Source organism: Crocuta crocuta, unplaced genomic scaffold (assembly GCF_008692635.1).
Source record: "Crocuta crocuta isolate KB4526 unplaced genomic scaffold, BGI_CrCroc_1.0 scaffold190, whole genome shotgun sequence".
Taxonomy (NCBI): Eukaryota; Metazoa; Chordata; class Mammalia; order Carnivora; family Hyaenidae; genus Crocuta; species Crocuta crocuta.
In genome coordinates this window covers 3,740,471-3,758,009 of record NW_027527955.1, presented here as the reverse complement: position 1 = coordinate 3,758,009, position 17,539 = coordinate 3,740,471, and the positions used below count along the sequence as shown (strand labels likewise).

At 34.8% G+C, this 17,539-nt stretch overlaps 1 protein-coding gene across 1 annotated transcript in view; it reads right to left on the bottom strand.

Annotated features, from left to right (window-relative positions):
* The window catches only part of NBEA (neurobeachin), a 685,485-nt gene that overhangs the window by 314,495 nt on the left and 353,451 nt on the right, over positions 1-17,539 (bottom strand). Inside the window, exon 36 of the mRNA XM_077752635.1 lies at positions 2,074-2,182. Within this exon, the coding sequence (XP_077608761.1) occupies positions 2,074-2,182 (109 nt within the window). The remainder of the gene's footprint in view (positions 1-2,073; positions 2,183-17,539) is intronic.

Sequence of the window (17,539 nt, the reverse complement as noted above, 5' to 3'; positions counted from 1 at the left end):
ATGTGTGCTGACACACACACACACACACACACACACACACACACACACACACACACACACACCAATGCACTTACCAATACAGCTCTAACCTAAACAAACTTAAATATTTTAGTTAAAAAAAAAAACAAACAGTACACTCCACTAAATAACAAGGATAATACTCTCCAATTTGATTTACATTAGTATTTTATGTTTACATAATTCTAAAAAACACTGAGTCTTCACATCTACTTCATTGCCTCTTATCACTCTTAGCCATGCATCCTCAATAGGAATGATCTCATCCCCAGGGGGTGAAAAGTGGTGTTGGGAGGTGTGAAAAACTTGTATTCTTTTTATGTGTAAAGCACAGATGTGTATATGGTACACAAACAGATATGCAGTCTACTGGTAGAAATACAATTTAACGGGGAGGGGGTGATCAGAATGAAAATAGTCTAAAAATTATCTGAACTGTCTAAAAAATGAAAATTATTTAGGGGGCAATAATGAAAAAAGGTTGAGAAACACTGCCTTCAGCTTAATTTCACCTTGGTTAAATATGTGTTAAAGCTTGTAACTAATACCTAGCTTCTTGAGAATCTATTTTAAATATTTTCACATGACAAATATTGATCTTCTTATATCCCCACAAGGCATCTTGATTTTCTTAATAGAAGTATGAATGACTCAAAATTCATCCTGCAGGGAATTCAGTTAATATCCTAAATCTTATTTACTAACAGAAGTCAATAGTTAATTAAATATTCTTATTTTGCTTAAAGTACTGACATACCTTGTATCTAAACATATTCTTCAAAGAACAGATAACTCAGAATTTTCTTGACATCCAGATTACAGCAGGATACCCCAATAAATATCCAATGGTATTTATTGTTGAAGGGATATGAAACTTCACTTTGATAAAAACTCAACTGTCAATGTACTGTTATCAGAGTTTAAAATATTTGTGTTTTTTTTTTTTCAAAATAAGGTTGTTGCAATCTCACATGACAAGTGTGTGCTGTCTCATCTGACAAATGAAGCTGAGGTTAAGAGTATGAAAGTGACAACAGCTATTTCTCTGTCTCATGCCTTTCAGCCCACGAGGTCAGAGATTACTAGACTGAGGGCATCAACCTGCATGACTAAGAGAGCTGGTTTACCGAGATAAAAACCTCATCAAACCTGAAATCTTGGGCTCTGATTTCTAGCCATGCCACACTTGTTCGCATGTGGCATCAGGACAATAAATGGATGGTTATTTATTATTTTCAAGGCCACTGCCAGTTCAATCCAAGCCAAATACCAGGCCACCTGATTATTTTTGAAGCCAAGTTTGTTTTGCAAATTGAATGAACTGAAATAATCACTATAATTTAAAACACTGAAATCAGTGTACTGAATGGAGGTAATTCAGATAATGGCAAATAAATATTGACATGCTAGAAATATAACAATAATATTTGTATATAAAACCTGTTAGTATGGAATATACAGTATTTCAATATAATTCAGTATTTTCATATAAAATAGGCACGGTACTTATGAGGACTTTTAAATTATTATATTCCCAGGTATACATATAGATCTGCATGCATATCATGTAATAGCAATGCTTCAATTGTCCATTAAATATCAATTATAACAATAAAATAAGTTCTGCAATGATCTTTCACCACTCTAAAGATGGATACATTGATAAATAATAAATTACTGAATACTTGGAAAAACTGAGTTTTTTCATATAACCAGTTATAATGTGTATTTCATATAACTCATATTTAGTAATGTATAAACTCTGCTAGTCTAAAAATTACTACAGTAATTGCATTATAAAATTTTATTTGGCTTTAAGAGCACTTTAGAACTTCAGTCTATTAAAGGGTTAGGCACATGGTAAGAGGGATCTCTGCATGTTGTAAATGAGGTGAAAATTAGTGCTCTGTGTTTGGCATTTATTAAGTTGAAAAAAAAAGAGCTGAAATTATTTGAATAAAATTTTCCCCATAAAGAAAACTTATGTAAGGTTACCATCAGAGACAGCTGACTTATAACAGAGAAGCAGAATTTAATCTGCCACCAAAACCTTACCTCAAACTCTGCATGCTTATGTACATCCTCAGCTCTCTGTCTGTTCAAAATAAACTCAGCTTCATTTGCAACACGAACTATATGGTCCTTCATAGCATGGCATAGTAATCTAAAAAGGAAGATACCTTTGGAATTATTATTCCTAATAGCTTTGGTTAATCCAGTTTTTTTTAATAATCAAATCTCAGTGTCTGAAATATTAACTATTCATAAAATTTAAAGTTATATTATGAAATTAACATAGTCAAAATTATAATTTAAAGACATTTGAATTATAGAAAGATGCCATAAAACTGTTAAAACAATGCCTCTGTTAAATAGCATGTCTTGTGAATGAATGACTCAATTAATTCAATAAAGTTAATTAATACAAAGAGAAATCAAGGCTTTCTGATAGTGTTTTAAATGGTTAAAACAGCAGAATGCATCATTTTTGAAGGAAATGGTTAAAATAATAGACTTCACTATCTTGGAAATCGATTTTCACACAAAAGCCAGATGACATATATTAGGAAACCTATGCACTGAACGTTTTAACAAAGTTATTTGAATATTCAAATTGTTTTTAAAAAGCATAAGTCATATCCTGAAAAGCCTCTCACAATATTACCTCTTGACCTATTTCCAACCTCATCAGGCACTTGCTGTTGATAATTTCTTGCATATGTTTTCAGAAACTTTTAAAAATACATAAGAAAATACAAATGTTCTTTTCCACATCCCTACACCAATATTAGTATACGACACAGTCTTTTCTATACCTGGTTTTTCTCACTTAATATATCTGAAGATCTTTCCTTAAGTGGGAGCACACAGGGAGCTTCTTCATACTTCCTTCACAGCATGGGGCAAAGCTTATTTCCAAAGATGGCTGCAACAATATCTCCAATCCCACAAGCTTTTTGCAGTGAGATATTGTTATTGCTCCAGCAAAAAGAAGAGCTGTTGGGGCATCTGGGTGGCTCAGTCAGTTAAGTACCCTACTCTTGATTTCAGCTCAGGTCATGACCTCATGGTTTCAGTTCATGAGATCAAGCCTGGCATCAGGCTCTATGCTGATAGCATGGAGCTTGCTTGAGATTTTCTCCCCCCACGAAAGTAAATAAATAAACATTTAAATATATTTTTAAAAAATGAGGAGTTGTTTTCTGCTCCCCTTAGATGTGCCTGGTGACTTCCTGTGACCAAGAGAATATAGCAGTGATGTGCTGTGACTTCTGAGGCTAGGGTATAAGATTCCTTGAAGCTTTTGCCTTTCTTTCTTGGGGCTCTATCTTCTATAATCTGCTGCGATGCTGAGAGAAGCTCACATCATATGGAAAGCCTCAAGGAAGAGACTACAGGACCTTGGGCTCCCAGGCCTAGATGAGCTCCCAGCCTAGAGCGAGCCTCCGACATGACTACACTGCCAGACAACTCCACAGGGTGCAAATGAAGTGGTTAGCTGAGCCCAGTCAATGAGAACAATGAAAGATTAAAACATGGTTGTTCATTTAAGCCACATGATGATGATGATGATGATGATGACGACGACGATGATGAAGGAGGAGGAGAAGAAGAGGAAGAAAATATTGATCATAACAGCTATCACCAAACCACTTATTGAGAGCAAGATAATAAAATAGGTAATTTACACATAATAATCCTCACAAGAATCCTTGGAGATATATATTATTTTCATTTTTAAACATAAGAAACCAAGGCTCAGAAAAATTAAGTTCTTTGTTTCAGATCATAGTTTAAAAAATAATTCTCATAATTCTCTATTTGCACTGCATCTTCAGTAACCAACAATATTTTTTGAAGTAAAACCTCTCTTTTTACTGGTGCCCTCCTCCACTGTGGGCATTCTAACATTAATTCTTTTCATTTTCTCGATTATAAACGGTGATTAGGTCTTTTTACATTCTTTTCTTTTACAATAAGTAATAACTGTGTTAAAAATAATCATAGAGTATTTGAAGTTAATTTCAAGTCTTTCTGGGTTTTTCTTAAAGGTTTTTCTTTAAAGTTTTGCAAACTTACAAAATAATGTCTGTTCTTTACCAATGTCCTTTCAAAATTCAGTTCTAATGGGATGCCTGGGTGGGTCAGTCAATTGAACGTCTGACTTCAGATCAGGTCATGATCTTGCAGTTTGTGGGTTCGAGCCCCGCGTCAGGCTCTTTGCTGACACCTCAGAGCTTGGAGCCTGCTTCAGATTCTGTCTCCCCCTCTCTCTTCACCCCTCCTGTGCTTGCGCTGCATCTCTCTCTCTCACTCAAAAATAAATAAGCATTAATATTTTTAAAAAATTCAGTTCAATATTCATTCATTGAACCAGTTTCTCTCTACCTAGAATTTTAAAAAATATTTATTTACAGTAAAATCTCTGCGAGTAACTTGTTCTACGACTGTTCCACAGGATTAGCAAACATTTCTAACAAATTTAAACTTGATAAATGAGCGATGTCTTGCAATATGAGTAGTACATGATGCCAAATGTCACATGATCACAACTGGTCCATGGTTGTTCTCTCTCCCTCCCCCATTCTCGCTGTGGGATTATGGGTGATTGTCTCCCATTCTCAGGTGGTTGTTCTCAGGCCACGGTGTTTGGCAGAAATCAGTGATTTTTCAGAATGTTGAAAGGTGCCCACAACTGGCACTCATAGATTTTTTGTCACTTCTATGGACAGTTATTTGCTGTTCCATGTAAGAGTAGGCTTAGAATGCTTTGCTTCATTCTAGGTCATGCCCCCTGAAGATATAGATGCTTTCCTCTGCTGCCTTATTGCCAGTTACATTAAATACAGTATATCACAAGAGCTTATTATACTGTACTGTGGTCAACATCTGTGTGAGTGTATACGATGGCCCCCATGCAAGGAAAAGAGTCACTTGAGAGAACAGATAGCAGTGGTTCTGTCAGTGACAGTGAAAGCTGTCCTACACAATAAACCTCCTCTCTCTAGTTTCCCTCACACCAATCACAAAGATTTTCAAAGGTAAGGCAGGTTAATTTTTAAATTTTTATTTATATTTTGGTATTTTCTTTATTAGTTTGTATTATAGTACAGTACTACAATCATTTCTATATGGGGCGCTTGGGTGGCTCAGTCGGTTAAGCGTCCGACTTCGGCTCAGGTCATGATCTCATGGTTCATGGGTTCGAGCCCCACATCAGGCTCTGTGCTGACAGCTAGCTCAGAGCCTGGAGCCTGTTTCAGATTCTGTGTCTCCCTCTCTCTCTGACCCTCCCCTGCTCACGCTGTCTCTCTTGTGCTCTCTCAGAAATAAATCATTCAAAAATTTTAAAAAAATCATTTCTATATGAATATTTTTGGGTTGTGGAGCGAATCATCTGAATTTCCATTGTTTCTTATGAAATTCGCTTTGATATATAAGTGTTCTGGATTACAAGTGTGTTTCCAGAATTAATTATACTTGCAAACCAAGGTTTTACTGTACTTATTTTTGAGTGGGCGAGCTTGTGCATGTGGGGGATGGGCAGAGAATCCCGAGCAGCTCTCTGTGGAGCTTGAACTCATGAACCTTGAGATTTTGACCTGAGCAGGGTGTTTAACTTACTGAGCCGCCCAGGCAGCTCTACCTAGATTTTTAACAACAGTGCTATTTTCAGGGTTGCCATTCTTTACTTACACTGCTCAGCAATGAAATGAATTATCATTATTTTCTTCCTCAATTGTCATAAGTTTCAATCAGCATGGACAGACTGAACCTCACTTTAACTTTTGTATAAACTAAACAGCAACTCATAGTAACTCCCCCTATATTAGTCACTACCTTCTGTCTACCCATAGCAAACTTGTCTTCTTCACTGATAAATATGTATAAACAAATAAAATGACTGGATATTCTGATATTTCTAAATTATTGCTTAACATAATTGTAAAAGCTATATATGCCTTTGAAGTGAGTTTGACTGGACTGTACAGAATTTCTTCCTTCATTCGAATAAATTAAGTTTGAATTACATAATACCAAGTTTTAATATCTTTTCACCAAATTATGTGTAATATCTGTGTGGCATCTTTCACAAAAACTGGCAGGGGAATGGTCTCTTTATTTCTAGGAAGTAATGTAGATACTGAATTCAAGACAGCTCTCAGTAGAAACTTTCATGCAAAGTCCATGTGTTGTCTGACCTCATTGTCATTCTCCATGATGAGATTTAAGTTAAATAAGGACTGTCACTCTCAGACCAATGGGGACTTGTGGCAGTATGTCACAGGCACACCTAAAATCTAACTAAGCAGCAGGGTGGACAGAAATATCACCTGAAAGCAATAATCTCTCCAATTACATAAGAGGAACATAGGCACATTCCAGTGGGAATACTGTCTAATTTAAGCACAAAAGTTAACGATGATTTAAATTATTCAACGAACACAAAGGTTAGGGGAGTTTGTTAGAAACCACAATACTTGGAAAAAAGGCTCAAACTTCTCTATAATGTTGGAGAGCCAACAATTATACGGATAATCTTCAACTCAATCACTGACGGAGCTGGAAAAATAAAAGAAGTTAAAGAAAGACTGTAACTTAAACTCTGAATATTAAGTTTTGATAAAATCATTGGTCTATATTTGCTAGAGAAAGAGAGAGATGTGAAATGCTGGAATATTCTAGTGCATGAAAGCTGAAGAAAACCAGGAGGAGATCTAATATGTGCAAAACTAGTGTGAATTACAACATTTAAATACATTAACAGAAGACAGCAGGAAGGGAGAGGTTCAAAGTCTGGCTGGTTTTAGATACTACCTAGCAAAAGAGTGGGCCTGGCAAAGCTTAAATAGGCAGTGTGCTAGAGAGGGGACAGGGGTGGGAAGACTCTTGCCTCAGGAACACCAGAGATATTGTATGTTATCCGAAAGCCTGTCCTCCTAGCTCCGATACTTACGAGTTATACATCAACTAACATATGTTGTTTTACTTTCCCAGAGAGTAGGACTCTTATCTGACTCAGTGTCATTCTGTGTGACTTCATTATTCACATGGAAAACCATTCCCCAGAGTAGCTCACAGTTCCCTGTCCCTTTTTAAGGGGACCTAAAAATCGCTAAATCTAAGATTCCTTTAGAATCTTCAAGTCTACCTCACTGCAGGAAATCACTCTATTGGCCATGATTGACTTCACTTCCTAAATCTTTGGCCCCCAACAATCTACTTTCTGGCTGCAACCTCCTACCGTTACTGTTCTCTCTTCCCTTCGTTTGTCCCTCCCCTGGACACAGGCAAAAACAAACTCTCGATGCCTCTAACTCCCACTTCTTCAATCCCTCTCTTTTCTCTTAATTCTTCTTCCACTGCCCACATTCACTTCCTTTCCCTTTCAACTTGCCATCTCACAGTCCCATGCTTTAGCTACTTGCTTACCAGCTTCTTCACTCAATTCCTATCTTTCCACTGCAAGTGCTCAAGAAACACGTAACACTAGAGGAAGACACTGGTCTCCTTCCTTAGTCCTGTATCCGGGCTGCTGAGGAAACTCACAGAACCAAATTTCATTAAACATGGTTTCTATTTCTTTTTCATGGTAAATTTCTTTTACTCTTGTTTTGAGACTCTACAAAAATGTCTTTAGTATCTTAATTTCATTCCCTTGAAATTTTTCTTTATTTAAAAAATACTTTATTTGAAAGTATGTTCACATTGATTTGGATATAGATTTATTTAACACACAAACACATAAACATATACATATGTATGAACCACTCTGCTGTACTTTGTGTCTATCATTCTCTTGCCTCTTCAAGGTTTTATGTTATATACGTATATGCCACAAAATGTTGTCCAGGTTAACTGGCTTTTAAGTTTAGAAATAAAGTGGCAGGTTTTCTGCATTCTTTTTAGATTAAGAAAATCCTTTTATTTTTCTAGTTTGCTAAGAATATTTTTTAAAATCACGAATGTTGAATTTTATTTGATGCCTCTGTACCTACTGAGAGGATGATAAAGATTTTTATCTTTTTAAACATTTTTAACGTTTAATTTTGAGAGATAAAAATGTTTAATTTTGAGAGATAAAGAGAGACAGAGCATGAGCAGGGGAGGGGCAGAGAGAGAGGGAGACACAGAATCCGAAGCAGGCTCCAGGCTCTGAGCTGTCAGCACAGAGCCTGACGTGGAGCTCGAACCCACAACCTGTGAGATCAATACCTGAGCTGAAGTCAGACGTTGAACTGACTGAGCCACCCAGGCGCCCCTAGGATTTTTATCTTAAATATGATAAATGAAAGACATTCTTAGGAATTTAAAAACGATAAACAGCTTTGCATTCCTGGGTTAACTTCTCCCCATCTCCCTCCTCCAGTTCCCCACCCACAAAGATACAGCATATTTTTATATATGACTGAATTGCTTTCGGTTAATATTTTAATCAGGATTCGCACATCTGCATTCATAATGGAGACTGGCCCGTGGTTTTCCTTTGTCCCACACATCTTATTTACCTTTGTAGTCAAGATTAAAGAGCCTCAAAGAATGAGTTGAGGGCATTGCCTTTATTTGAGTTCTCTAGTAGCTGGTACCAGGTTGGAAGGCTGTTTTATCTGAACAATCGGTGGAACACAAACACATGTCAGCCATTACAGTGGGAAGAGTTTTTGCTTATTAAATTTCCTTTATACTTAGAAGTTTAGGGGTTTGTTTCTTGTTATTCATTCTTTGGAACTTATATATTTTCTAAGAATTTTCCCATTTCATTGGCACTTTTACCTTTAATGGTTAAACATTTTGATAGCACTCCCATTACGTTTTCTAAGTTTGCTTTGCCTATAATTGTGTTTCCTTTTTATTTCATATTTGCTTTTTTTTTTTTTTTTCTAATTTTGCTCCTGATCAGTCTTGGGATAGTTAGCCTGTATTATTATTATTATTATTATTATTATTATAAGGAAAAAATCTTTGTATTTGTTCATCCTTTTCTAATGTATCTTATTTTTCTGTTTCAATGGTTTCTGTTCTGGTCTTTATTACAACTTCCTTTTATTTTGTGAAGGCTTGTTCTGTTCTTTTTCTAACATGGGCATCCTTTTTCCGGTTGGTGAGCTATCTCCTTAGTTTTAACTGGCTTTTTCTCTAATGTTAAGCTTTCAAAGCAATACATTTATCTTGAAGTTCCATTTTCCTTGTGTTACATAAGTTTTAGTGTTTAGGCCATTTATTACTCTCTAGTTCCAAATATTTTTCTCTTTTGATTTTTTAATAATATAAGTTATAAAAAGTTATTTAAATTTCTCCCAAATTTGTAAGCTCTTTTAATTTTTTCTTTCTTGTCTTTGCCTTTAAATGTGAATTTACTGGCGGATACTATGGTAACGCTAATTCTTAAAATTTAATGAGACTTGTGTTATGATCTGGTTATGTCATCAGCCTCCATTAATGTGACTTATTTATTTGAGAGTATATATTCTCTCTGGTTGGGGGCAGAGTTCTATACATGTCCAGAATGTTAGGTGGAGGCTAGAGAGGAGAAGTGCAAGGAACACCTGGAGGCAGAGTTCTAAATTCCTTGCGGGTGAATGATGGACATCCGAGCTGGAGGCAAGGGCAGTGATAAACAGGTTACACACCAGAAGCCCAGGGGCGCAGCATGCATTCTCTTCTCCCACAGTGGTCCTGACTCATAACGTTACCTGCTTTGCAGCTCGAGTGTAACCCCCACGGAGAAAGGCTGCCAACCCATGCAGGTACAAACCTTGAAGGTTCCAAAACTCCCCCTCCCAACTGTGGGTGGAGTCCGCCAAACAACTGGAAGCTGCCTCCAGTAGGGCCCCTCCTCCTCTAAATCACAGCTCCTCCCAGCCCAGAAAGGCCCAACAAACATCCAGTCCTTTCTGTTTGCCAATTTCCTTCCGGCTGTCTTTATTCAAGCCCTGATCCTCAGGTAAATCTCTTCCTGGGGGATTCCAAGAACTGAGACCTCCATTCACACAATGCAGATTCTCCCACAGGAAATAATAAATTTACACCTGCTAGCTTATGTATGTTACTCAAATCTTGTATATCTTTATTAATTTTTTGTGTGTGCTGGATATTTTGATGACTGAGAGAGGAATATTAAAATAATAAAGATAATAAAGATAACTAATAATAAATAATAAAGATTTGTCATTTCTCCCTGGTGTTCCATCAATTTTTGCTTCGCATATTTTGATGCTATTTTATTTGAAACATGCATAGTACCTTACTGGTAAATTCAACTTTTTTAAAAAACTGTACAACCTGGTTCGTGACTAATAATGATTTTTGTGTTAAAAACTATTTTTTTATAAGCATAACTACATAAGTTTTCTTTTGATTACTGTCCACTATACACCTTTCTATTCTATTACTGTCAACATTCCTTAGGTTTTAGGAACGCCTTCAGTAAACAGAATATAAAAAAAATTTAATTCAACCTCACAAATTCTGTTTTTAATGGAAATTATTGTCCATTTACATTTACTGTGCACATTGTTACACAATATTAATTTCTATTAGTCTCAGTTTTTGAATGTTTTGTTTCATTGTTTTTACTTCTACTAATTGGAAATGTGTTCGTGCAATTCTTTTCATTGCTATTCTTGGAATTTTATCAGGCACAGTTAAGGAAGTATAAAGTCAATACCATAACCCTCTTTCACAACAATGTGACCTAATGACCTCTTCTTGACTTACATGCTATTGTCCAATACTGCCCAGTTCAAACTCATACATTATATATCATTATCACTTTAAAGACAATCTCTATTTAGATGTATATATGTGTTTATTACATAAATGCAATTTATTTGTTCATTTTTTTCTAGTATTTTTCTGTTCTTATTATATCATTTGTTTCATCCTGACTTACACACATTGTAAATTTAGTAGCTGTCATTCTCTCTGCAATAAACTATGATTCTGATTATCATTAAATATTTATTTAACCTTAAATTTTACATCATTTAAAAATTTCAGATATATTTCACATAATAAAATACCTTCTAAAAGTTGTGTACTTTAGTGGCTTTTAGTACATTCACTGTGTTGTATAAGCATTAGCACTCTCTGTCTAGAACATTACTATCATTTCTCAAAAGTCTCCATGAGATATTTTCTTTTCCAAGTAGCAAACAGGTACATGAAAAAATGATACACATCACAAATACTTAAGGAAATGCAAATCAAAACCACAATGAGATAAGAGATAACAAGTGTTGGTAAGGACGTAGGGAAAAGTGAACCCTTGTTAACTGTTGGTGGGAATGTACACTGGTTCAACCACTATGGAAAAAAATATGGAGTTCCTCAAAAATTTAAAAAAACAAATCTACCATATGATACAGCAATTTCATTTTGGGAATATACCCAAAGAATTGAAAACGGGATACCAAAGAGATAATATGTACTTCTATGTTTACTGCATCATTATTCACAAAAGCCAAAAAATGGAAACAATTGAAGTGTCCATCAGTAGATGAATGGAAAAAGAAGATGTGGTAATATACACAAAATGGAAAATTTTTCAACCATAAGAAAGAAAGATATCCTGCATTTGCAATATGGTGGGACCTAGAGCATTTATACTAAATAAGATAAGCCAGACAGAGAAAGACAAGTACTGTGTAGTATAACTTATTTAAGGAATCTAAAAACATCAAACTCAGAAAAACAGAGAGTAAGATGGAGGTTATCAGGTGGTGGGGGATGGAGGTATGGGCCAGTTATTGTTTAAAGGTATAAACTTGCAATGAATAGTAACTAAGCACTAGAGATCTAAAAATTCAACTTACAGTGATTATACATTATTGTATTATAATCATCCAACATGCTAAGAGACCAGAATTTAATGATCCCAACAACTGAAAAGATAATTATATAATACAAGAGAGATGCTAATTATTACTACAATGGCAATCATATTATAATATATAAGTGTATTAAATTAATACGTTTTACACCTTAAATTTACACAATGTCATACTGCAATAAGAACAAAACAAAAACAAACAAAAAATCCCCATATCGATTAGCAATTCCAATGTCCTCTTCCTTACTGCTTCCATCCTCTGGTAACTAATCTTCTTTCCATCTCTATGGATTTACCTATTCTGGACATTTCATATAAATGGAATCAGTCTGAATTCTTTAACTTACCATAATGCTTTTCTGGTTCATCCATGTTGTTGCATGTATAAGTACTTCATTCCTTCTCATGGCTAAATAATATTTCATTGTCTATTTATACCATATTTTGTTTATCATTAGTTGATAGACTTCTGGGTTGTTTCTACTTTTTGGCTAGTAACTTTTAGACAGAAGTTTTATGTGAACCATATGTTTTAAATTCTTTTAGGTATAGATGTGGGAGTGAAGTTCCTGGGTCGTAGAGTCACTCTACATTTAACTATTGAGGTACAACTGTTTTCCACAGTGGCTTCACCACTTTATTTTCTCTCTGCAATTGTGACAGTTCAATTTCTGCACAGGCATGCCAAAACCTGTCATTATCCATTTAAGAAATGATATCCATTCTAGTGAGTGTGAAGTGGTATCTCAATGTGATTTTGATTTGCATTTCCATAATGACTAATGATGCATTTGCATTTCTATAATGATTAGTGATGCTGAGCATCCTTTCATGTGCTTATCAAAATTTTATTCTTTTTGTTGTTATTATAAATGAAAATGTTTCCTTAATTTTATTTTCAGAAGGTTCACTGCTAGTGTATCAAAATATAACTAATTTTTGTATGTTGATCTTATAGCTTGTAATTTCATTGAACTTGTTTATTATCTCTCATTGTTTTTAAGTTTCTTTAGGGTTTTCTATGTATAAGACTCCATCTTCTGTAAATATAGTTTTATTTTCTTTCCCAGTCTGCACACCTTTTATTTCTTTTTGTTCCATATTGCCCCAGTCAGAATCTCCAGTACAATACTGAATTGGTGGAGTGGGCATTATTATCTTATTCCTGATCTTAGGGAGGAAACAGTCTAAGACTTTCTCAATTAAGCATAATGTTAGTTGTGGGTTCTTGTTTGTTTGTTTGTTGATGTCTTTTATCAATAGAGAAAGCTTACTTCTTTTCCTAGTATTTTAAGTGTTTATATCATGAAACAGTGCTGGATTTTGTCAAATGCTTTTCTGTATCTATTGAGATGCTCATGTAGTTTTCCCCTCTACCATTTCATTAAAATTATGTATTTCATTAATTTATTTAGATATTCATTTATATTGTGTGTGTGTGAGAGAGAGAGAGAGAGAGAGAGGGAGGGAGGGAGGGAGAGAGCAAGCGCATGAGAAGGGGAGGGGCAGAGAGGGGGAGAGAGAGAATACCAAGCAGGCTCCACACTGTCAGCACAGAGCCCGATGGGGAGCTTGACTCCATGAACAGTTAGATCATGACCTGAGCTGAAATCAAGAGTCAAGTGCTTAACCAGCTGAGACACCCAGGTGCCTATTCATTGATTTTTATATGCTGAACCAAATGCATATTGCTGGAATAAACTGCACTTGGTCAAGGTGTATACTGTTTTTTAATATGGATTAGGTTTGCCAGTATTTTGTTCAGGGACACTTATTTGGAGTTTGTTTCTTTTCAGATGACGTCATCTCATTTTATGTATGTATGTATGTATGTATGTATGTACGTATGTATTTGAGCAGCAGGTAAAAGATTATTAGAGTATAAGATTAGAAAGAAAGAGTAGTATGAAACCTCTCTTTACAGAGAGGGGACATTCGAAAGTGAATTCCCTCATCTCATTTTAATATTGGTCTTGCAGAATAAGTTAGTGTTTCTTTTACTATTTAAAGAGTTTGAGAAAAATTGTTCTCAATTCTTCTTCAAAGTTTAGTAGATTTACCAAGACACCATATGATCATGAGTTTTTCTCTGTTGGAAGTTCTTTGTTTTTATGATTAATTCAGTTTTCTACAGTTACAGGGCTACTCAGAATTTATATTTCTTTTTTTTTTAAAGTTTATTTATTTTTGAGAGAGAGAGAGGAAGAGAGAGAGAGAACAAGCCTACTCAGAATTTATATTTCTTTTTTTTTAAAGTTTATTTATTTTTGAGAGAGAGAGAGAAAGAGAGAGAGAGAACAAGCAAGGAAGAGGCAGAGAAAGAGAGAGAGAGAGAGAGAGAGAATCTCAAGCAGGCTCTGCACTGTCAGCACAGTGCAATGTGGGGCTCAAACTCATGAACTGTCAGATCATGACCTGAGGTGAAGTCAGACGCTTAAGCAACTGAGCCACCCAGGTGCCCCAGAATTTATATTGCTTATTGAGTCTGGTTTAGTATTGTTTATGTTTCTCAGAATTGTTTCCATTTTATCTAATTTGTTGACATAAAATTATTTATAATATTCCTGTATAATACTTTTTTGTGGTAATGTTAGTAATAATGTTCCCACTTTTACTCATGGTTTAGTTACTCAAGTCTTCTTTCTTTTTTTTCTTGTTTATTCTAGCTAAAGTTTTCTGAATTTTGTTGATCTTTTCAAAGAACCAACTTTTTGTTTCATTCATCTTTTCTACTTTTTTATTCTTCATTTATTTATACTGTCATCTTTAGTATTTCCTTTCTTCTGGTTGCTTTAGAATTAGTTTGCTCTTCATCTTCTAGTTTCTTGGGGTGGAAGGTTGCGTTACTGATTTGAGATCTCTTTCTTTAAAGGTAGCAATTTGCTGATATAAGTTTTCTTTCGAGCCCTAGCTTCACTGAGTCCTATGAGTTTTGGTATGAGATATATCTTTTAGACAAAAGTATACATATGTTATGATGCTACATGGCACAGTGTCCCATAAATCTCTGAGGCTCTGTTCACAATTTTCTTACTTTATTGTTCTTCTGTATCTTATATGGAATAATCTCCCAATTGGCAATTTCATTGCATTTTGGCTACTATAATTTTTCCATTCATAATTTAATTTAGTTGTTTTTAATAATTTCTGTCTTCCTTGATATCTTAGTGAAGATAGGATGTCTAGTGTGGTTAAACAAAGCAGACATTAAAACAAGTACACTTTAAGCCAAATATTGTTGCTAAAGACAAAGAAGTACATTATATAATTGTAACTTGGCAAATCCATAAATAATAGCTTGAAATATAAAGAAAGCCTCAAAATACATGAAGCAAAAACTGATAGAATTAGGTAAAAAACAAACAATTCAAGTAAAATAATTAGAGACCTCAATGATCTATTTTGAATAAAAGATAAAAGAACCAGACTAAAAATAATAAGGAAAGAGAAGGCATTCATGTTTTCTTTTGAAGTATTTGCATAAAATATATTTTCCATCCTTTTCCCTTAACTCTACTTGTATTTTTCACTCAAAACTGTGTTTCCTGTAGACAGCACATAATTGAATCTTGTTTTGTTTTGTTTATTTAAAGCCAATCTTCTGATCTCTGTATTTTAATTAGAAAGTTCATTCTCCTCAAATTTAATATATTCACTGATAAGGAAGGACTTGTGCCATTTTGCTTTTTTTCTGTAGGTCTTTTTTTCCAATTTCCTGCCTTCTTTATTTTTAATTAAAAAAATTTTTAACATTTATTCATTTTTTGAGAGACAGAGAGAGAGAGAGAGCACAAGTAGGGGTGGGGGGTGGGCAGAGAGAAGGGGAGACACAGAATCTGAAGCAGGCTCCAGGCTCTGAGCTGTCAGCATGGAGCCCAATGTGGGGCTCCAACTCATGAAACAAGAGATCATGACCTGAGTCAAAGTCGGACGTTTAACTGACTGAGCCGCCCAGCGGCCCCATCCTGCCTTCTTTTTGTAAAATAAANCCTAGAAATAAATAAAAAATATTAAAAAAAAATAAAATAAATACTTTTTCAGTGTCATTTTAATTACTTGTCATTTCTTTTACTTATGTGTTTGGAGTTATTAGTGGTTGCCTTTTTGATTACAATTAGTAATTTACTCTAGTTTTGGATTAATGCTAACTTAATTCAATGGTTAACAAAACTTTGATTCTATACGTCTCCATCCTCCCTTATCTCTTTATACTGTTACTGTCACAATTTATAGCTTTTTACATTGTTTGTCAATAAAGTTACATTTGTAATTATGGTTTTATTCAGTTTTACCTTAAATAGTAAGATAGAGTGAAAAAAAGAGCTACGAAGAGAAAAATACATTAATACTATTACCTTTACCCGTGTAAGTCACCTTTCTTGGTGTTCTTTATTTCCTCATGTGGCTTCAAGTCATGTATAGTGTCCTTTCCTTTAAGCCTGAAGGATTTGTTTCAGCATTTCTTGTGAGGCAGGTCTACTACCAATGAACTCCCTTAGCTTGTGTTTACATGGGAATATCTAAATTTCTCCTTCACTTTTATAGTTTGGCTGTACATAAAATTATTGAATGATAAGCTTTTTTTCTTTCAGCACTTAGACTATGTGTTCACTGCCTTAGTCTTCCATGGTTTCTGGTGAACTCTTAATCTTATGGAAGATCCTTTGTATGTGATGAGTCCATTGTCTATTACTGCTTTCAAGATTCTCTGTCTTCAGCTTTGAAAGTCAGATCAAAATGGATCTAGGCATGGATCTCTCTGCATTTGTAATACTTGGTGTTCACTTAAGCTTCTGGAATAAGCAGATTAGTGTTTTTCATATTAGGGAAGATTTTAACTATTACTTCTTCAGTATTCGTGACACTTTCTCTTGGTCCTTTCCTTCTGAGACTCCAATTATACATATATGATGCCAGATCGTGTCCAACAGCTCTCTGAGGCTCTGTTCAGTCTTATTTTCTTTTTCTTCTGTTCTTTATGTGAGATAATCTCCCTATTGTCAAGCTGATTATTTATGCTGTCCCTTCAAATCTGCTGTGGACTCCCTTAGTACAAATTTCATTTTGGCTACTGTAATTTTCAAATTCATAATTTAGTTCCTTTTAATAACTTATATCTTCATTAAAATATCAATGAAGACAGAAATTATTAAAAGGAACCAAGTTATGATGGTTAGAAATTGTTTTCATATTTTCCTTTATTTCTTTAGATATATTTCCTTTAACCCATGGGATATCTTTTATTTTTTTAATTTTTTTTTTAAGNTCTTTTCTTTTTCTTTTCTTTTCAATGTTTATTTATTTTTTAGAGACAGGGAGACAGAGCACAAGCAGGGGAGGGGCAGAGAGAGAGGAAGACAGAATCCAAAGCAGGCTCCAGGCTCTGAGCTGTCAGCACAGAGCCTTAATCAGGCCTCAAACTCATGAGCTATGAGATCCTGACCTGAACTGAAGTTGGATGCTTAACCACTTAACCTACTGAGCCACCCAGGTGTGCCCCCCCTCCCCTTTTTAATGGCTTCATTGAATTGAGGAGCAGAGGATGGGACTGGGGTATATTAAAGTTTCACAGTTACTCTACGATTACTACCCATTGTTTTTAAAAATATTTTTGCTTTATATACAATTATTGAGATTATGAACACTTTGAATATATGTCACTTTTTTTTAACTTTTTTTTTTTTTTTT